The sequence below is a fragment of the Megascapheus bottae genome, chromosome 13 (assembly GCF_031878675.1).
Source record: "Megascapheus bottae isolate mThoBot1 chromosome 13, mThoBot2.hap1, whole genome shotgun sequence".
NCBI classification, from domain to species: Eukaryota; Metazoa; Chordata; class Mammalia; order Rodentia; family Geomyidae; genus Megascapheus; species Megascapheus bottae.
Genome location: NC_143521.1, coordinates 33,309,692 through 33,332,261, shown reverse-complemented (window position 1 = coordinate 33,332,261; position 22,570 = coordinate 33,309,692). Strand labels below are relative to the sequence as shown.

Below are 22,570 nucleotides of genomic sequence, written 5' to 3'. Positions count from 1 at the left end.
TTAGTGATACTACCATTGTTTCTCTACAGAAACCTGGGAGCAATCTGACCATACCAGGGGAAAAAAAATGACAGTACTTCCCAGCAGTATAGTATACCAATGGTTGTCTTCACTTGATGACCCTTTTGTTTTTAAACTTGGGGGTAATTTCTTCTGTTTGGGGGAGCTAGTCAAATATAATAGCAGTGAATGCTTAATCAAAACAAAAAGGTTTTCCTGCACTGCGATGTTGACTTGCTCTGTATTCTGCGATAGCCAAGGAATACTCAGTGTCTACAGCTGGAGTCAGCAACCTTTGAGGACATGCTGGCAAATCAAATGACAACCAATCAAGCCCACTGTGGTCACTTCTGAGGCAGTGCCTGTTAAACACCATGGAGTTGGGTATGAGTGTATGCCTCAGTGCTGTCACACCAATGGCTGGCAATGCCCCCCCGCCCCCCGCCTGGAGACAGCCTGGATGCAACTGTGGTAACCACTTTGCTCCTTTTACAATCTTGATTGTCTTAGTCACCCAAATGGACTAATGAGACGACCTGCTGCACTTGTTCTCTTCCTGTGGCTGAGCAGGGGGTACGTTTGCTATTCAGCAGCTGGAAGCTGGGGACAAACTCAGCAAAGTTAGATGGGGGAAGTTGGTTGGGGGGGGGGGCGGTATGAGGACTTGCCCAAGGAAACACAGTGTGAACCACCTAGGTGAAGAGGTTGGTCGTAAATGTTTTCAGAAGGGTTTTCGAAGGATCACACATGAATAATAATGCATTTGATGTCACTGTGGATCACAATCTCCTGGGTAATCAGAAAATCACTCACCATGCACGAGTCCACAGTGCCAGACTCGTAACCAGCACATATCATCCGGTTGGTGATGGTCTTCATGTCAAAGTAAGACTGGCACTGTTCCAGAGAAATAATGCGGACCTCTCCCTCCTGCAGCTTGAAAGGCACTGGGTTGAGAAAAAGAAACAGGAAGAAATGCAAATGTAGAAGATCAGGAAAACGCTCTTAAGTTGGGGCTAGCCAACTATGCACTGAACAGTATTTCATAGGCATTTTAATATCAGGAAAACTATACTGTTTATTTAGACAACAATTTCGAAGACAAGATTGCGTGGGAATCCAAATGTTTGTTTTTAATTGGAAATATTCATAGTAATTGACTGATAAAATCTGGTTATATATAAATGAGGAAATAGAAGTACAGACTGGTAAAATGATGTGATTGTGGTTTCCCATTCTTGTCATAGGTAGTGGCATAAAAATGACAGATTTGACAATGAGAGAGGAAATAAACAAGCTGGGCTACTGTTCTATGTACATACTGCTGCCAGATCAGTGTCAGCTTAGCAAATGAATCCTCTCACTGCAGAAGTAGAGAAACAGTTAGATCTAATGCCCTGTTCTTGGTAAAAAAAAAAAAAATACCTTACCATGTACTCTGGTGGGAAGAAGGTGTCTTTGATATGAGACTTTTCTTTTTTTTTTTGGTCAGTCATGGGGCTTGAACTCTGGGCCTAGACACTGTCCTTGAGCTCTTCAGCTCAAGTCTAGCACTCTATCACTTTGAACCACAGCACTACTTCTGGTATTCTGGAGGCCAATTAGAGATAAGAGTCTCATAGGTTTTCCCACCCCTGCTGGCTTTGAACTGTAATCCTCAGATCTCAGCCCCCTGAGTAGCTACGTTTACAGGTATGGACCATAGGCGCCCAGTGATATTATTCCTTTTGTTATGAGTATAATATATGAGAAACTTTAATCCTTGAGGATATAGCTGAAAGATATCAAAAGAACAAGGCTATTTCTTGGTGTCAACAGAGGATCTGTAAAGTCTATCTTGCAGAATACCTGCAAATTTTTTGAAGCAAAGCATCACAGATCTGCTATTTGGGAAAATTATATTTGGTCAATCCTACTTTTCTGAATGAATTTACCCTTGCTTTTCATGCTACCTCATAACAGCGTAATAGTTACATAATTGCTGTGAGTTTGATAAGGATGCTGTAGGAAGAATCTAAGTAGAGGCCATGAAAAGTACATTCTGGTCTTAAGTTACAGCACTAATCATGGCTTTCAAACCCCAAGATATCCACCATAAGTCTAACCTGACCTTCACATTTTTTACATGTGAGTTTATCTGCAAATGGCATTGATTTCTGTCCACTGACCTTTCCTTCCATAATTTAATTGCTAATAAAGAAAACTGAGCTCAAATGCATCTGACTAAATTTCAAGAAAAAGTGCATTGATATTCCTTCACCCTGTTACTGATCTCAGGATCAGTAGCAGAATTTCAGGATGCCAATGCACATTATCAGCCTTTGAGACCCATGGGATGACATATACTATAGCCAGAATAGCTAGCATTTACAGTTAAAAGAAAGATGATAGCTGGGTGCCAGTGGCTCATGTCACTAATTTTAACTACTCAGGAGGCTGAGATCTGAGGATCATGGTTCGTAGCCAGACCAGGCAAGAAAGTCTGTGAGACTCTTATCTCCAAAAAACTACTCAAAAGAGCACGAAATGGTGCTGTGGCTCAAGGGGTAGTGTGCTTACCTTGAGCAAAAAAAGCTCAAAAACAGCACCCAGGCCCAGAGCTCAAGCCCCAGGACAGTTTAAAAAGAAAAGAAAAAATTACATTCACTCAAGTCTTAGTTCTAGATATTAATTAGGTCAAATAGCACTGAGTTCAAGCTACAATACTGAAACAGCATACACACAAATGTACTTAAAAAACAAAAAGTCATTTGGGGTCATGAGAGAAAGCAGTACACCTTATCTGTTTCTGTATGGTTAAGTGTTAGGATGGATTTATTCATGTCAGCCATTGACTTGCAAGGAACAAAAATGTGACCTGGACACCAAATATTTACCACATGTGGCTATATTTCTCCAAGTGGTGACTCAGGAAAAACACAGCGTTTTGGGTTTTTTTGGTTGTCGTTGTTACAGGCTGAAAAGAAAACACTACCAATGTCTCTAGCTTACTTTTGTTGCCCATGTGACCCCAGCCGGTGATATAGCAGTATGTGTCTGGTTCCAGAGACTCCTCAGGGCTTGGTAAGCAGACAGGCCGGACATAGCTTGTCTCATTGACCTCCTCACTCAACTCCACTATGCTGATGTCATAGTCCACAACTGCCCGGCTATAGCGGGGATGCAGGATAATGGTCTTTACAAACCGGATCTGCATGAACATGGACGGGTGGTCCAGGTTGTTGATACCAAGGACCACTCTCCACACAGCAGCGTTCTCGCGCCTAAAGCAATGATTGAAGAACAAAGGACATCGTTAACTCTGATGATCTCGTCCATTTGAGTCATGCTTTTAAAAATATTTTGTGATCTGGTGCTGGTGGAACATGCCTGTAATTCTAGCTATTCAGGAGGCATCATGGTTCAAAGCCTGCACAGGCAGGAAAGACTCTTACATCCAATGAACCACTAGAAAAATCAGAAGTGAAGCTGTGGCTCAAAGTGGTAGAGCACTAGCCTTGAGCAGTAATGGTCAGGGACAGTGCCCAGGCCCTGAGTTCAAGCCCCACACCAGCAAACACACACACACACACACACACACACACACACACACGCAACATGGCTGTTTCCATTCTTGCCTCCCATTGCATTTATATACTCTGAATGATGAATAGTTATGTATTATTATTAGAAGCAAAGTTTATCCTTCTTGAAGTAATCTTGGAAACATAACTTGTTCAATTTTAAGATAAGGAAGAGGAATGACTTGTTTCAATCAATGAAGAATATCATGAAATATATGCCATGAAGGAGAAAGAGAAAAAGTGGGAGGAAATGAGTATAAAAGAAAAGAGTCTTCTAAAAAGAGAGTAACTCACAGAAAATTGTAGGTTTTCTGGGCAAGTTTCTGCACATTTCAAGGCAATGGTCAATCTCAGATTCATCTTTCAGTACTTATCAGCAGTATTGGATTAATCAACTAGCAATTTAAAATGTATTCACCGCTTAGCTTCATGGTCTTGGTATGCTAGAATTTCCACCAAAGCACAGGATTCTACTTTTTTTTTTTTTTTGCCAGTCCTGGGGCTTGAACTCAGGGCCTGGCACTATTCTTGGACACTATTTGCTTAAGGCTAGTCCCTGCTACTTGAGCCACGTAGCCACTTTTTCTGAGTATGTGGTACCAAAGAATCAAACCCAGGGCTTCATGCATGCTAGGCAAGTACTCTACCACTAGGCTACATTCCTGGCCAGAGTTCTTTCTTCAGTCTCCTCTTCTGAAAACTTCTCTCTACCTCTCAGTGACCATGCTGACATGTTCTAGAATTCCATTCTTTTTTTTTTTATATACTGTGTGGGACTTTTTTTGCTATTTTTTATTGTAATTAATAGAAGGGTTACATTATATTTGCCAGACAGAAGGTACATTACTTCACAAACATTGATACCTCTTTTCACATTTCCGTCCCCATTTCCCTCCCCCATCCCCCTATCTTGTTTTACCCCTTCCCTATCCTATTTCAAATAAACAAACATATATACAATATACCAGATAACAAGGTAAGATACTGTAACAATATGAGATAACAAAAGAGATGAGAAATAACACAGTACATTAAGAACAACAATCACACATTATATAGCTCTTGTTTCCATATCCTGTATGTCTGGGTTTCCCTCATTTGTCATAATTAGTATAAACCTTGGACTCTCCTAACAGAGGTCCACAATAGGGCAAAATCTAGATGCATAAGGCCATATAGGATGACGCTAAATGAAAGGACCTCCAGGACCTCTAGAATTCCATTCTGAATGGAATTCTCTTTTGAAGACTTCACCTAGCTCAGAGATTATACATAGTACCTATACCTTGAGGGCTCCATTAATGTGTAATAACATCAGCTCTGCTCTGAGCTATGGCTTTTAGGTCATCTAATTATTCAACACACTCACTTAAATATTTGATAACAGCCAAGATGTTGGAGAACTGATGGCATATCTGGTGATATTGAATCAATCAGAGTTGATTTTAGAGTATGTTAATATTTATCGCACCAAGGACCAAAACCTTTTCTTTTCTTTTGTCAGTGGTGGGGCTTGAACTCTGGGCTTGGGCACTATCTCTGAACTCTTCAGCTCAAGGCTAATGCTTTACCATGTTGAGCCACAGTGCCATGTCCAGTTTTCTGGTGGTTAATTGGAGATTAGAGTCTCACAAACTTAAGTGCCTGGGCTGGCTTTGAACCGTCATCCTCGGATCTTTACATCCTGAATACCTAGGATTACAAGCATGAGCCTCCGATACCTGGCCTTAATGTTTTCTTTTACCCAAATATTGTATCAGAAAGTCTTCTTAGCTTCTATTTTCAGCTATGTCCTGCATCTTATTGAGTCTCCCTCTTGCCACCATCCTCATTTGAGCTACAGCCACACATTTGGTCCCCTGTAATGGCCTCCCAATTGGTGACTCTTCATCTTAGTATTAGCCCCAATAATTCATTTTCCTCACAGAAGTAAGAGTGATATGTTCAAATAAAACTCAGTCAAGATCATTTTTCTGCTCGTAATTCTCCAAAGAATTTATGTAGCAACTGATATAAATTCTAGACTTGGATCCTTGGTGTCTGAGGGCCTGCATAAACGTGTTGCACCAAAGACTTTCTATTTGAGGGCCTTTCCAGGGCACCCCCATTTTGGGGACCCCTTTCTTGCTGTTCCCCCATCCCATCCATGCTCCCCCATCTCACCTGCTCTTTTCTTTCAACCAGATTTCAACGGGAACATTACCTGCACAGCACTGGTTGCCCTACCTGACACCCCATTCTCCTTCTCCACCACTGCCTCTGCTTTCATTTTCTTCTCATGGCATTTATTGATAACAATGATACTGGTGTATCTGGTGTTTGCTGTCATTACCCCCTAGTTTCTATGGAAAAATGCTTTCAGAGCTATCAAAAGAAAAACTGAAGTCATTAATCAAATATAATTTATGTAGATACATATTAATTTCTCCATGTCATTGTCTAATCTCTGGTTTACAATAATAAGCAAGAACGGTGTGAAACTCTGGAGAACTAGGTAGAACTGAATGAAGATGGTCAATGAAAGGAACAATTACATAAATTTCATATAGTACTGTCTTATGAGCATTAGAAGATAATGTAACAGAATGATTTTCTTCTTATATAGTGCTGTCACTGAAAAAAGCAGCCTCTCTCTTTGCCTTATTCCATTCCTTCCTTCTTTCCTCCCTACCCCCTCCCTCTCTGTCTTCCATCTTTCCTTCCCTTTCTTTCCTTCCTTTTGTCAGTTTACAGATATAAATATAAAACCTTTCAAGAAAGTCCATGTTCACTTCATATGCTATTGTTTGAGACACCAAAAATCAAGCAATAATTTATTTTTAAGGAAAAAGTTATATGCTTATTTAATAGCTTTTTACCTATGAACCAGAGCTTCTAAAGTTTATGACAAAAACCCAGCCCTCTACCTAAATCATAAGCAATATTTCAAGTGGTTTAATGTTCTAAACTGCTTGCAACACAATGCAATTACACCCAAATTGAACATATCTGGTGAGAATCACTGTTGCATTTGCCCCTCATTTGTCCTTCCATTTCTGTGCTCTCCTTTACCTTTCTCCAAACTGATAAACTTACATATAAGACAAATTTACAGAAAGCAAAAAAAAACCTTGATATTTGGATTTCTGATATATGAGCAATTAGACCAATGAATGAAGACAAATAAGGAAGCTAAGACTTAGTGAAATCTTAGCATTCTTATCTGTCTAAAGCATTTAAATGCCTGCAAAGGAGAAGCTGGGAAAGGAGAATTAAAATGACAGGTTACTGAAATAAGAGGAAAGCAACCAGATCTAGAAGAAAAGTAAAGAAAATTGTTTCAATGTCATTATCAAACACTAAAGAGAGTTCCAGTGAGTTCCGGGAATCACAGTTCAAAACCAGTCTGGGAAAGAAAAAAAATCTATATTTTCTGATATTAGCCAGCAAAAAAAAAAAAAAGCCAGAAATGGGGGTCTGACTCCAGTGGTAAACACCAGCTTGAGCAAAAAAGTCAAGCAAGACCATGAAGCCATGAATTCAACAATTCAACCGCCAGTGCTGGAATAAAGAGAGGGAAGGGAAACAAAGGGGAGGGGAGAGGAAGAGAGGGGAGGGAGGGGAAGACTAAGGGAGAGGAGAGGAGGGAAAGAAAGAGTTTAAAGTCCTGGTATGGAATGAGTATAGACAAGTAATCCCAAATCTTGTGGACTGAAGCACAGTTGTGGCAGAAATTCAGATGTGGGTAACATGGCAGAGTTAAACATTATGGCCACACAGTGGGATGACAGTTTTCCTTGTAGATTTTCTACGTGAAACCTTCTTGCAACACTAATTCGGTGCTTCTTATAATATTCCTTTGGTGCCAACCTAAAAAGTTTCTCTTTCATTCTTTCAGAACAAGGCAAGCAAATTGGTTGTGAAATGACCTTCGAAAATCAAAGTCTTCCTTCCTTAGCGCCTTTGAGGCTGACTTCATAGTGGAGCACATGGGATTTGATCTGGTCAACCGAGCATCTCCTGTTTTCAATTTTCTTTTGGTATTTTCAAATACTTTTTCGTGGAAGAGCAAAACAAATCATCCTTTTTTTTTCCTACTGATATCATGAAGAGACAGGCTGGGAAGGCCTCCAGATGGGTCATGCTGGCTCTTGCCAAAGTATTGGGATGATGATGCAAAGTCAATTCTATTCATTGCAGTAATTATTGGTCCCAGTGGGGCCTTTTAATATGCCTCACAATGAAAAGTTCTGAAAAGCTTACAGCACTACTATAAAACAGAATTAGGCTGATTAGCACATCTTCGAGCAAAGGCTTGCTGGAAGTTGGGCAATTTCTAACTGGATGAATAATCTGGCCCTTGTTGACAGTTTTGCTCATTTTCCTGTTCCATGAAATTTCTTCAAGACCTTTGATATCATATCCACTTACTTAATTATAAACACACAGTTCTTCCTTATGTTAAGGTTTCTCTGTGCTTCAGAGATCCATTAGTGAAAGAGGAAACTTGGACACCATAAATGGAAATGACAAATGCAGTTTACACACTTGGCTTAATTAGCACATAGGTTGTTGTCCCCTTAAAGAACTGTTGGATTCATTTAGTTAATCTGTCATCTTTGACAGGTATGTTTTTGCTGGTATTTTTCTATTTTATCATGCATTTACTAGACAAAACTGGAAAAGACATCTAGAAACATCTGGTCCCTTCCAAAGCAATAACATTGCACTGTATCTCTTGATTTACTACACAGACTCTTCCAATCTTTCTGGATCTCACTCATTAACAGTTCTCAAGATGGAGTACTGGTTTGACTTTTACAGATTTGTTCCCCAAAGAACAAATATATAAACCTCCATTACATAATCACCTAGTATATTATCTTTTGGTTACTCACTTAAATATCTCTATGTATTAAATCAGTACCTGAAGGAGCAAAGTAAGTATCCATCTTGGTAATTCCCATATGGAACAAAAATCTATGTTTCAGTTTTTTATTTTCTATAAGCAAAAGTAGTAGGAAGTTAATAGCTTTGTACAGGAGGTTTATTAGAACCCTGGTACTGTTGGTTCACACCTGAAATCCTAGAGATTAAGGAGGCTGAGATTTGAGGATCATGGGTCAAAGCCAATCAAAGCAAGAAAACTCTTGACTCTTTTTTTTTGTTCTTGTGGGTCATGGGGCTTGAAGTCTGGGCCTGGGCGCCGTCCCTGGGCTCTTCAGCTCAAGGCTATCACCCTATCCCGGAAGCACAGCCCCACTTTCCATTTTCTAGTGATTAATTGGAGATAGGAGTCTCATGTTCTTTAGTGCCTGGGCTGGCTTTGAACAGAGATCATCATATCTCAGCCTCCTGAGTAGGTAGGATTACAGGTGTGAGCCACCTCACCTGGCTTTGAGAGACTCTTATTTCCAGTTAGCTACCAACAAAGCTAGAAGTAGTCTGTGGCTCAAGTAGTAGAACACTAGCCTTGAGCACAAAAGCTTAGAGACCCCACCTAGGTCCTGTGTTCAAGTCCCTAGATTGGCACACACACACAAAAAAAGAGGCTTATGGGAATATTGTTAAAATAACAGCAAGCTGAAATAACCCCAAAGGTCCGTCAACTGGAAGACAATAGGAAATTTGATGACAGATCTATAATATAGAATACCATTTAACTTTCTAAAAGAAGCTAGAGCCATGCAAGTCTACATTATGAATACCCATGATGCACTGCCATATGAGAAAAACAATTAATAAACAGAAGCCCAGGACATGATTCTAAACTGCAAAATAAACAACAGCACTGGGAAAAGTGAATGTGTTTACAGCTGTGGAGGAACACTGGCCAGATGATGGAGGATAGAAAGTACAAGAGATAAAAAGCACTAGCAGAATGTAAAAATACGCATGCCATAATGGTATAGGAAGAGCAGAATACATGAGTCTAGCAATATATTTTTAAAAAACATTTATCTTGTCAGGGTCTTCCTGAGTGCTGCCAAGCAGTGTTTCCACAGCTTTACACACCCTACTTCAATTCACACCTACATCCATCACGAGGGGTAGCAACTGGATAGATACAGAATTGGCTCCATTTTCTAGAGAAACAGGACGAATACAAATATTTTACCTTCATATTGCTTCTTAAACTATCAATTCCTCAAGCATTTGAACTACACTCACCAGTTCTGCTTAAAGTTCATATGCACATAAGAGATCTAAAGAAAAGACTAACTCCAGCTCTGTAAACTTCATTGAATCTTTCTTTAAAATCATATTAAGTGAAGTAAGCCAGACTCAAAGGAACTTAGGCTCAATGGTTTCCCTCATTCGTCATAATCAGTAGAAACCTTGGGCTCTTCTAGCAGAGATTTGCAATAGAGCAAAACCTTGATACATAAGGCCATATAGCTAAATGAAAGGACCTCCAGGATATAATGATTGTTGTCCTTAATGTACTATGTTATCTCTCATCTCTTTTGCTGTCCCTTGGTTATCTCTTATTGTTACAGTATTTCACCTGGTTATCTGATATATTGTATATATGCTAGATTGGTTATTTGAAATTGGATAGGGAAGGGGGGAAAACAACATGAGAGGTGAGGGGAGGGGGAGGAGGAGGGAAATGGGGACCATGACATGAGAAAGGGTATCAATGTATGTGAAGTAATGCACCTTCTATCTTGTGAATATAATGTAACCCTTCTATTAATTACAATAAAAATATATAAAAATAAAAGCATTAGGAAATAGCAAAAAAAAGATATAACTCATAAGTCTTGTATATCCAACAGCAGTATGCCAGCAATACATACACAGCACGCCAACAAAAGAACAAAAATCTCTGTAGATAAAGGCTTGGAAGGAATTCAGCCCGGAAGTGAGTGTGCCACTGACAATTTCCAAGCAATAAAAGGATCACCAGATCCGGGGCTGGGAATGTGGCTTAGTGGCAGAGTGCTTCCCTAGCATGCATGATGTTCTGGGTTTCATTCCTCTGTATCACATCGACAGAAAAGGCTGGAAGTGGTACTGTAGCTCAAGTGGTAGAGGACTAGCCTTGAGCAAAAGCTCAAGGACAGTGCCCAGGCCCCGAGTTCAAGCCCCAGGACTGGCAAAAAAATTACCTCATCAGACCTAAGAAAAGCAAAAAAAAGAAATGGTAACTTACCCCTCAAAGCAGTGGGCAACTGTCAGAACCCACTTCTTGGCGATGAGGACACAGCCACAAATGTGCCCACTGGGTTCACTCTGTAGAGAGCACTGCCAAGGCCACCTTCCTGGACGACTCGTCCGACCTCCAAGGATGCGCTTGTTCATCCGGGCCGCAGGGCGGCGCCCGCAGTCTACCAAAGCGGAAGACACCTATCTGATTAGCCATTCAAAGCTGGGCCTTCACCCAGCTGAAGGCCCAAGTCTTTGCATGACAAACTGTGATTACTTTGCCCCCAGAGACGATGTAATTAAATGAACCTTACATCTTGTTGCTAGACTACCAATTTTCTCACCTTGTTTAGTACACAGAAGAGAAATCTTACTTCTGCTCAGACAAGGCTGCCTAGATTTGGAAACATAAAATGATATAACATTCAATTACATGGTATGTTCATTTTGAGCAATTTACCAGGGAAAGGAAATATATAAGAATGTATATATAGAAATATATACACACAAACATACATGAGAGGGGGCCATACTGTGTGAGCAGCGATTACTCTCTTAGCAGGAATTCTCAAGACAGAATTGGTCAGATACCACCCGAGAGACATACTTTTATTTATAGTTTAATTTATTTACCATCATCATGATATAATTTCAAATTTGTAGGAAAAGAAATTAATGTCACAAAGTTTAAGCATCGTGGTGGACAAATCTACTGCAATGTTGTCTCAGATCATGACATTCTCAATAGAGAGAAGTGAGAAGATAGGGGCTGTTTTAGAATCTATGAGAAAAAAGGGAGCAGGTCAGATTTTGATGTTGATGAAGAAAGATATGCTACTCTGCAGAAGTTGAGAAATTGAGAGGATTAAAAGTCTGAGAGGAATGAAATATTAAATAGAGCCTGACATAGTGGCGATCCTAACGACTTTGGAGGTTGAGATCTGCATATCACAGTTCAAAGCCATCCCGGGCAGGAATGTGAGAGTCTTATCTCTAATTGACCATCAAAAAGCCACAAGTGGAGTTGTGACTCCAAGAGTAGAATGCTAGCCTTGAGCAAAAAAGTTCAGGGACAGCAGTTTCTGAGTTCAAGCCCTAAGATTGGCGCACATATGTGCTTGCACACACACAGGCACAGGCACAGACACAGACACAGACACAGAAAAAAAAAGACATTCCAGGTCTTGCAGAAGTACTGCAATGTCCTCAGATATATTCCTAAAATTCTTTTAGCTGATTAACTGTTTTTGTTTTTTGCTAAATATGCATGGGAGGGGAGTGAGTAGTTGATGGTATCTAAGAAATTATACAGTACAGGATGCTCTGTTTGGCTTTAAAGTTTCTGACAGTCTGCAATCCTTTCCTTACAGTCTACATTGATATCCATAATTTTTATACCACTTCCCCAAAACAACCCTTATTTTTTTTTGCTAGTCCTGGGGCTTGAACTCCAGTCTTGAACACTGTCCTTGGGCTTTCTCAAGGCTAGAGCTCTACCACTTGAGTCACAGCACCACTTCTAGATTTTTCTGTGTATGTGGTACCCAGAAATCGAACCCAGGTTTTCGTGCATGCTAGGCAAGCACTCTACCAGTAGGCCAAACTCCAGGCCCACAACCCTCACTGTTGTGTGCCACCTGAAAACTTTATAAGAAGGAATAGGAGATACAGGTCGAAACTTTCTCAATAAAGACCGAGAAACACAACAAATCAAAGACAGTTTGTATAAGTGGGACAGCATTAAACTGCAGAGCTTTTGTAGGGCAAAGGACATAGCTAGCAAACTAAAGAGAAAGCCCACAGAGTGGGAGAAGATCTTCACTAACCATACAACAGACAAAGGCCTCATATCTAAAATATATTAACAGCTCAAAAAATTGAATCACTCCAAAACTAATTTCCAAAGAAACAACCATCCCATTAAAAGATGGGCCTTTTAATCTCTTGATTCACTCAAATGATATGCACTCCGTAGGAACAAGTTTTTTTCCCTTTCATTTACTTCTACACCCCTGCAGAACCCAGCATGAATCTAGTATAGAGAAGATAGTTAGAAATTAATTATTTGTTAGATTAAAAAAGCATACTCTTAAGAAGGGAAGAGTTATCAAAGAGAATCCATTCAACTCTGTGTAGCAAATTGATTACCTAAGATTGCACACGTAGATGAACCAGGATTGAATCTAGGCTTACCAACTTCAAATTAGAATGAAATTGACTCATTTACTTGATTTAAAAAGGTGTTTGGGGCATTCCCAGTTTCAAAATTCATCATGTTTGTTGACAGATTTTTGGACATTGTTTTTGAGAGAAGTACTTGACAAATATTCAGAATTATGGGTGCAGAATTCAACATCTGTGGACTTCAAACTCTGAACAAGTTATTTCATTTTTAATTATTCTATGCTTTAGTTTCCTTGTCTCTAAAGGTGGAATAATTATAATTAATGAGTCTACTGTAAGGATCAAGTGGGTCAGTGTATATAAAGTCAGATGACTGTACTGTAATAAGACCTTAATATGAGTTTATTCTTACTACTTATCTTCTCCCCACAGCCTACACATATGAGCTTTCAAAGTTTGGGAGGAAAACTAAAAACAAAAGGATTTGGAAGATTTGGGAGGAAAAGATCTCAAAGGTACATTCAAGATTACTTGCTAATCATTTCCTTTTATGTATTATCTCACACCCTCCAATTGTTTAATTTCCTCTGTTTGAACTCATCCCACATTGCAACTGTAGAAACTGTAAAAACTGTAGCATTATTTCAACTTGGATGTGGGAAAATTCCAAGAATAGAACCCAAGACAAGATTCACTAAGATAATTTCTGTAACTGTTATTAAAGAAAAATGCAATCAATCAAAAAGAAAAAAATCTGTCTGGACAGAAGAAATTTTGAACTATAAATGTGAAATGCCAGTTATGGAGGCTCTTTATTGCTGTTGAAAATTTTTGATTTTGTGACCCTAGGTTTTGAACTCAGAGCCTCTAGGCAGATGCTCTACCACTTGAGCTTTCCTCCCAGCCCCTGTTCACTCCAGTTGGGTATTGTTGTTTTGGATATAGTCACACCTGTCTGTCCTTGGGTGACCTTGAACTTCCTGTCTTTGTTTTTCACCTAGCTGTGACTACAGCTGTGCTCCACATCCTTGGTTCTCAAGAACTCTTGAGACTGGTTCTCAAGCTGGACTGGTTCTGAGCTACAGTCCTCTTGATCTTCGCTTTCTGAGTAGCTGGAATTACAGGTGTGGGCCTCCATTCCTATGACAGATTTGGATTATTTTTTTTTAATTTCCTTTTTGTGGGTCATAGGGCTTGAACTTGGCCTGGGCGCTGTTCCTGAGGTCTTCAGCTCAAGGCTACCACCCTACCCTTGAGCCAAATCCACTTCCTGTTTTCTAGAGGTTAATTGGAGATAAGAGTCTCAGGTCCTTTTGTGCCCAGGCTGGCTTTGAACCTTGATCCTCAGATCTTAGCCTCTTGAGTAGCTAGGATTACAGGCATGAGCCACTGTACCTGGCTAAGGATTATACTATACTAAAAATGGAAAGAAGTGTCCTCATTACAAACCCCTGTTTTATAATCAGAGTCCCCATGGCTCTCAGGGAACAGGTCTTACCCGGGTACCAGCAGTTCATGCAAAGTTGTCCCACTGAGGTTCTTCCACTTGGAGTGTAGCGTCAGCCATTGCTGGTCTTTCTCCCATTCTTCTATCAATTCAGTCATAGAAGGTTCTCTGGTATAAAGCAAATACTACATCAGTACCAAAATACGAAGATCTTTGCACAGGATATTATCTTTGTTTTGCACTAATTCCATTTTTTTTTGCCAGTCCTGGGCTTGAGCTCAGGGCCTGAGCACTGTCCTTGGACTTCCTTAAGGCTAAGTAGGTCTTGGAAATATTTTTAAGAAAGATTTAATGGGATATGATATTATTAGCAAGAAGGAAAATTATTAAAAGGACAGAAATCCAAATTATAGTATGATACAAATTATTACATCTGCTCATATGTATTTGAAGGTAAGACTTTCGATACATACAATGTAAAATGTCATCTAAAAACACCAGCAACTTCAAACAGTGATCAGAAACAAAATAATATTTATCTAGATTTTTGCTTATCCATTGTAATCCTACAATCTAATAATATCATAAACCAAATAACAAATAGACTGCTACATATATGTAGGTAGATGGGTAGATAGATAGAAGAATAGATTGAAGCAAAGTTATAGGTGGGTTCTTTTTTTTTTTTTTTTTTTTTTGCCAGTCCTGGGCTTAGGCTCAGGGCTTGAGCACTGTCCTTGGACTTTCTCAAGGCTAGAGCTCTACCACTTGAGCCTCAGCACCACTTCCAGCTTTTTCTATATGTGTGGTACCAAGGAATCGAACCCGGGTCTTCGTGCATGCTAGGCAAGCACTTTAACCACTAGGCCAAGTTCCTGGCTCTAGGTGGGTTCTTTTTAATATATTCAAAATTCTTGGTCACTAAAGATTATGAGATTCCCTATAATAATACAGCTGAAAGTTGGATGATTTTATTTTGTTTTCTATATTCTCACAGGTTCCATTAAGGCTTATCTGTGGATATCTCATTCATTATTCAGAAAAACTATATCCAAGTTTTAAAATCTTAGGTAGAAGTATATTTAGATTTTTATCATAAAATACCTCCACTCTTTGTGAAAGAATTAGTTATTCCCATAGGCAATCCAGACTTAAAGAAGATCTTTGCAATTCTTTTTTTTTTTTTTGGCTTGTTTCAACTGAAAAATTAACAACCTGGTATTATCAAGGGTAGAAAAAGTAGAGATTAGTTTTTGACAGGCAGGAGGGCTTCTGACACCAGAGGAAATAAAAAAGAAGGAAGCAGCCAGGCTGCTGCAGTTAGAGAAGGGTAGAATAATACATCAAAAGAATTCAAGTCAGAAAGGCCTCTCTTTGCTTTTCAAATAAGCAGTGAGCTCCTCTGATGAATGTTGTGGAGAAGGGGAGGGTGCAAGCCCATGTAGAAATGGTGTGCATATGGAATTATGCCTTGTGGAAGTGTTTGGAAAAATACAAAACTTACCTTACAACCATGTCAAGTGCATTGTAGCTCCAAAAGAACCCCCAAAAGTTGAAGTACTAGCAGCATCAAATTTTTATGCTTAGTAACTTTTTTTTTTGTCTGTGCCGATAAAGGGCTTGGGTCTTTCTTTTAGCTTTTGCACTCTAGGCTCCACTTTTGGCTTCTTAGTAGTTGACTGGAGAAAAGAGTTGCAGAGAACTTCCTGCCCAGGCTGGCTTATGACCATAATCTTTAGATCTTAGCCATCAAGTGTGAGCTACTGGAGCCTGACTGCTTAGTAACTTTTAAAACATAATTGGCTATCATTTTGTATAGGAGTATAGAAGAAGAGAAGGAAAGTTAGACTTAAATGGCCTTGAAAAACGATTTCATCTAGTCACTAATTGTTTTTTTTTAAGTTTTAAAATCATGTTATCAAAATTTTTTAAAAAGCCAGGCACCAGAGACTTACAACTGTAATCCTAGCTACTCAGGGCACTGAGATCTGAGGATTAGGCTACAAAGCCAGCCTGGGTACCAAAGTCTGTCAGACTCTTACCACCATAAAACTGGAAGTGGCACCGTGGCACGAAGTGGTAAAATGCTAGCTTTGAGCTGAAAAGCTCAGGGACACTGCCCCAGGATCAGAGTTCAAGCCCAACGTCTGACAATAAATAAATAAAACAAATAAATAAACCAAGTTGAGTGCCCGTAGCCTATGTCCTAATCCTAACTACTCAGGAAGCTGAGATCTGAGGATGACTATTGAAGACCAACCTGAGCAGAAAAGTGCCTGAGACTCTTATCGCCAATACATTGATCAGAAAAAGCTGCTGTGGCTCAACTGGTAAAGCACTAGCCTTGAGTACAAAGAGATTCAGGGACAACACCCAGGCCCAGAGTTCAAGCCCCAGACCCGGAAGAGTAAAAAATTTAAAAAAAGTTATTGTTTTCAAATTTTATTTTCTTATTATCTTTAGTAATAAAAGGGTTTAAATTCAACAAATAAATAAATAAAATAAAACTCTTCCCTAAATTCTGTTACTTTTGAAATAATAAAAACTTCTAAAAGAGACCATCTGAAGACAAAAACCCATAAATTAAAATAATCCTTAAAAAAATAAATGAATTATAATCCTTTGATTTTAAGACAAATGCCCCAGATTTTAACTGCATTGTAAGAACTTTTGCAAGATTTAAATTAGTTTAGAAATTTGAATGAATTATTCAGTTTTTGAAGATGTCACAGAAATTGTTTTCACAGGAAAACAAGAATTTTTCTTTTTCCTTCACCAACTTCCTTTTATCAACTCCAGATGCAGTCTGTGTAGAGGCCCCATAGGAAGAAAAGAATGAACATGAGTCCACATCTACCAGTAATGAAGCTCCTGATACCTGCACCCTGGGAATTCTCTTCTGCAACAGAATGACTTGTGAATATCTTAAGGCCACACATTTTACCAACAACAGCCAAAGGAAGATCCCCTTCAGATTGGGTTAATTAATCTAGTCACTCTTTAATCTATTTTTCATCAGATAGCAAGAACTATCAAGAGGAGGGCAATGCCCCATTGGACATGCTGGGTAGGAAAATCACCACAGAGATGACTTCAACCTCTGAACTTCCCAAACCTCCTTAATTACTTTGAGGATGGGCTATGCACAGCACCTCACAGAGTCCAGGCTTGCATTGTACTTGGGAACTTCCAAGAAGAAAAACTACTTAGCTTCAATCTTTCAATTGCGTCAAGTGGAAAGTTTAAGACATTATTCATCAGGGAGAGGGGAGTATCATTATAGAAATTAGTTTTCCATGAAATTCTTAATCATTAACATCTTTCTTGTGCATAAAAATAAATATTTCAACATGAATTATGTCATCCTATGGCTCATTAAAAGCACAATGAGTGAATTTATGCATTTCTGCTTCTACAATCAAATAAGATTAGAGCATATGCTTGACTTCAATTTTTCTTACTGTTCTATACAGTTTCATTGAGGCATTCATGACAAATAAATCTATATGTTTAAGATATACAATGTGATGTTTGTCTGGAAGTCTACATCATGAAATACTTATCAGAGTGAAGTTAATTAGCATATTCATTTCTTTACATAGATACCATTTTGTGGTTAGAATCCATGATTAGCAATCTAAACAAATTTCAAATCAACATACAATATTATTATGTAGTCATCAAGCTCTACATTAAATCTGAAACTATATTCAAGCCACAAAATGAGTGATTTCTTAGAATATTTAAATAAAACTATAACTTTGTTCAATATTATAAATTTCAAATAGTAGTAGTGCCCATATATTCTTGTAACAAGAATATGTACATTTTGTCCCCCAGTCCTGGGGCTTGAACTCAGGGCCTAGACACTGTTATTGAGCTTTCTCAATGCAAGCACTCTACTACTTGAGCCACGCACCATTTCTGGCTTTTTCTGTGTATGTGGTACTGGGGAATGGAACCCAAAGCTTCATGCATGCTAGGCAAGCACTCTACTGGCCAAACTCCCAGCCATACCGCTGTACTTTTTAATGTTTAAAACTATATAATATAAATCATGCTTTTAAGGAGGTATCTGGAACTTGCTTTCTGCTCAAATTGTTTTTTATACGCTTATATTCGTTTTACATGAGGTATTTCATTGTCATATCGACACTCCATTCCAATCAATATCATTCCTACTATCAATTGCTTTGCTCCCCTCCACCCAAAATATATCCCCACAGGTTTTATTATTCTATTTTCATAGTTCCAAGCCATCTGTTACATCAGTGTTCAATATCTTTCATCTTCCATCCCAGCCCAACTTCCTCCACTAGTTAAATTACTTTGGACGATTGGTATTGCTTTTTCTTAAACACTTAACATCCCTTTCCATGTTATGTCAAGAAACGAATTTCCTTGTGTAGAGAACAAAAGAGAAAAGAGCATTTTACTAGTGATTAAGCATCCAGCATATTCTGTTCTAAGAGTCTGTGTAAGGAATGCAGACTCAAAATGCTTTGTAAGCAGTCCTGGAGTCATAAACTAAGAAGAAAATTTAAGAAACCATCTCATCTAATTCCTACAGCAAGAATACAAATGGCGCCTCACCTACCATATGTCTACATATTTCGGTGTTATAAATCAAGCTAACATGTTGTTAAAAATGATCCAGTCCTCTTAATTTAACAAGCATAACTGTTAGGCCCAAATATACAATTCTTGGATTCCATGGAGTCTTGGTTTGAAAGGTTTAGCTTTCACTAGAATCATCTGTGGGACTGTTACAACCCCAATGGTTGGGTATAGATTTCATTGTTCTTAAAGAGTCAGGTAGGTCCCCAAAATTTGGAATTGATGCTTTGCAAATAGTGCTAAAATAGAGACCGGGCTCCTCCCGAGAGCGCCCGATTCTGACCAAAAGACCTCCAGGCACGTCTGAGAGAGAAAGGCTGAGGATGCCCTTTAAATCACGATTACTCACACCGGCCACTACTGGTATTTTATAGCAGGTGACTACTTGGCTATATGGAATTAATCTGGGTAGTGAAGAATATTTTGTGCCATTTTTGACTTGTGTACACTAGCTTCTAGTATCCACCACTATTGAACTAACAATACAAAACTACCTAAATATCCTCTAGGAGAAAATTTACCTCTGGTTGAGGATTACTGGTCTAACTGTGGAACCTAAAGGCAGTGAAATCATGGAAGTCAAAGGTTCCATGTCTGTACATTTATTCAACAGAGGATTAAAATTATTCAAAAAGTAAAAACCAAATCTGTACTTAACATGTGCAGACACTTTTCTTGTCATTATTCCTGAAATAATATGTTATAAAAACATTTAAATAGTATTTAATTGTTAAATATAGTACTATAAGAAAAAGGCTATTTAGAATATAGAGATGTGTATATGTTACATATGTATATATATTGCATACATATCAGATAGAGAGAGAGAGAGAGAGAGAGAGAGAGAGAGAGAGAGAGAGAGAGAGAGAGAGAGAGAGAGATATGACATATTTTTGTTTGTCATGGAGCTTGAACTCTGGGCCCAGGCACTGTCCTGAGCTCCTCAGCTCAAGGCTACTGCCCTACCCCTTGAGCTATAGTGCTACTTCCTATTTTCTAGTGGTTAATTGGAGATAAGAGTCTCACGGTCTTTAGGGCCTGGGCTGGCTTTGAACTGCAATCCTCAGATCTCAGCCTCCTGTGTAGTTAGGATTACAGGTGTTTGCCACCCCGCCTGGCTATATGATGCCATTTTATATGAAGAACTTGTGTCCCAGGAGTTCTCAGAACCCATCCTATGAGGATAGTGAAAAACAGCTCTATTGGACACAGAAATGAAAGATTTAGGACTTATGTATTCATAATACACAAAACTTACTCAAAATGTGGAGACAGCTCAGTAGTCTGTCTGGGGGTGGGGGACTATATTTTTTTAATACTGGGAAGCCAATCCAAAACATTGAATTTGCTATATGACAACTCCACCATGAATCTGCATCCCAACCTTAGCCTGATATTCTGAGAGGAACTGTATATTTCAGGGCTTAAGATAGATAGCTGTCAGATCACTACGTAATTTGGTCTATTCTTGCTCCCTTCTCATCATGCTTTCCAGGAAAGTTTCAGTGCTGTGTATGAAAAATAAGAGTAGGGAAGTGGTGCTGTGGCTCAAGTGGTAGAGCATTAGCCTTGAGCTGAAGAGCTCAGGGACAGTTCCCAGGCCCAGAGTTCAAGCCCCAGGACTGACTAAGTAAATAAGTCAGTAAGCAATTAAATAACAGGAGGTCATGGTTTGGGGTCAGGTAGTTTCTATTTAAAATAAGCCAGTTATCTACTTATCACTCTAAGTAAATTTTCATTCTTTTTTAAAGTTTTTATTGCCAGTCCCAGGACTTAAACTTGGGGCTTGGGTACTGTCCCTGGGCTTCTTTTGCTTATGGCTAACACCCTACTACTTGAGCCACAGTGCCACTTCCAGCCTTTTCTGTTTGTGTGGTACCAAGGAATTTAACTCAGGACTTCATGCATGCTAGGGAAGCACTCAACCACTAAATATTCTCTCATCTCCACCTAGCAGATATCAACTTAAAAATCCCACAAGAATACAATCATAAGTAGGCATTAAGACTTGCCACACAACTTTAGTGTGAAGCAATAATAAAACTCACCAATAAAATCCAAAGTCCTTCAAATGGCCCTACTATTTCCTGTCCTCATCTACTCCAATCTCATTGTCTCTGGCCAGAGTGCTTTTGTGACAACTGCTTCCTCTCAACTTAATAGCTTTCTCCACGACTACTCAGAAAATACTCTTTGGTAAATTGTCACTTTTCTTGTGAGGTTTACTTAGATTCTCTATTTAAAATGGAAATCCACTCCAGAGGCTTTTACGGTGTTTTCCTTTCCCTTTTTCTCTTTTCCATAGCATTTGCTATGAATCTTATATGACAAAGGAACTATGAAGTTAGAAACTGTTCCCTGGGAGTAAACTGCAGAAAAAAGCGACCATGTATATAAATCCCTCTATCAGGGACCAGTGGGGACTATGTGGTTATATATATATAGATAGATAGATGCTGTGATTGGCTGTTTTCTCCCAAGATGTTGAGAGGCTGTGTCTTCTGTTGACCAACTCTAAAGGGGACCCTATTTCCAGATGAGCTCAGTGCATATACAGACAGAGCTCAAGCAGCCAAGTGCCATGAAGAGTCACATTAGCCTACATTTACTTCCTCAAATACCAGATGTCTCACCCCAACATTTGGCAAGTATTAGTGGACAGTCTAAATTCTGATTCATATTGCTGATTCGATAAATGTCCATATGTTTTTGATACTGGACCTGTAGGCTGTAAACTAAATATACTGCCAAGAGAATTTAGGGAGCTTGATTTATACCTTTGTTTAAATAGATGGCCATCATCTTTAGAGCCTAGGGTGAACTTTGAAAACATCTATAGATGAGGAAAAAGTACTTCAGATTCAACGAAGGACATGAATCTTCTGATTTACATAAGTACTGAATTGAGAGCTTAGCATTTGTGTTGTAAAATGAGACAGGGATAATTTAGGTCTGAAGGGATAATTTGCATTTTTTTAAATAATTTTCTCTAGCACACAAGTGGGACCCTTCGCAATGCCTCATGTCGTATGAGGTCAATAAGCAGGCACGTGAAAACAAAACAGGGTAGACTACAGGATATTAGAGGAGGAACCCAAAGGTGTAACTCCTCTGAACATTTAAAACACTATTTTTCAGAATGAATTCCAGAAAATGGAAATAGGAGTTGCTGTTTGTGGTAGTGGAAATTGGTTTTGCTTTAGAGTTTTGTTTGTTTGGGAGGGAGGCCTTAAAGAAGAGAGGGAGGAAGTGTCGACAAACGCAGTCATAATATTCAGTATAGGCAATGTGGGAAAGAAACTATGCAACTTGTGGGCAAGGATGGTGGGTCAGGGGGTGGGAGGGAGGAAGGAAAGAATGACATTGTCCAAAAATAAAATGTAACTGTTACCTGCCTTATGAAATAGTAATCCCTCTGTACAACATCTTAATAATGACAATGAAATTATCATTATTATTATTATCATTATTACTTTTGTTGGTTATCAGGCTTGAACTCTGGGCCTTGGGGCTGTCTCTGAGCTCTTCAGCTCAAGACTAGTACTCTTCCATGCTGAGCCACAGCACCAGTTGGTTAATGGGATAAGAGTCTCATAGACTTTCATGCGTGGGCCGGCTTTGAACTGCAATCCTCTGATCTCAGCCTCCTGCGCAGTTAAGGTTACAGGCATGAGCCACCAGAGCCAGG

At 39.1% G+C, this 22,570-nt stretch overlaps 1 protein-coding gene across 1 annotated transcript in view; it reads right to left on the bottom strand.

The window, feature by feature from the left end:
- Corin (corin, serine peptidase) overlaps positions 1-22,570 on the bottom strand; it is a 195,736-nt gene that overhangs the window by 2,677 nt on the left and 170,489 nt on the right. The window contains exons 17-21 of the mRNA XM_090344076.1: positions 14,317-14,433; positions 11,039-11,088; positions 10,702-10,876; positions 2,992-3,263; positions 814-947 (exon numbers count right to left, since the gene is read on the bottom strand). Of these exons, the coding sequence (XP_090200202.1) occupies positions 814-947; positions 2,992-3,263; positions 10,702-10,876; positions 11,039-11,088; positions 14,317-14,433 (748 nt within the window). The remainder of the gene's footprint in view (positions 1-813; positions 948-2,991; positions 3,264-10,701; positions 10,877-11,038; positions 11,089-14,316; positions 14,434-22,570) is intronic.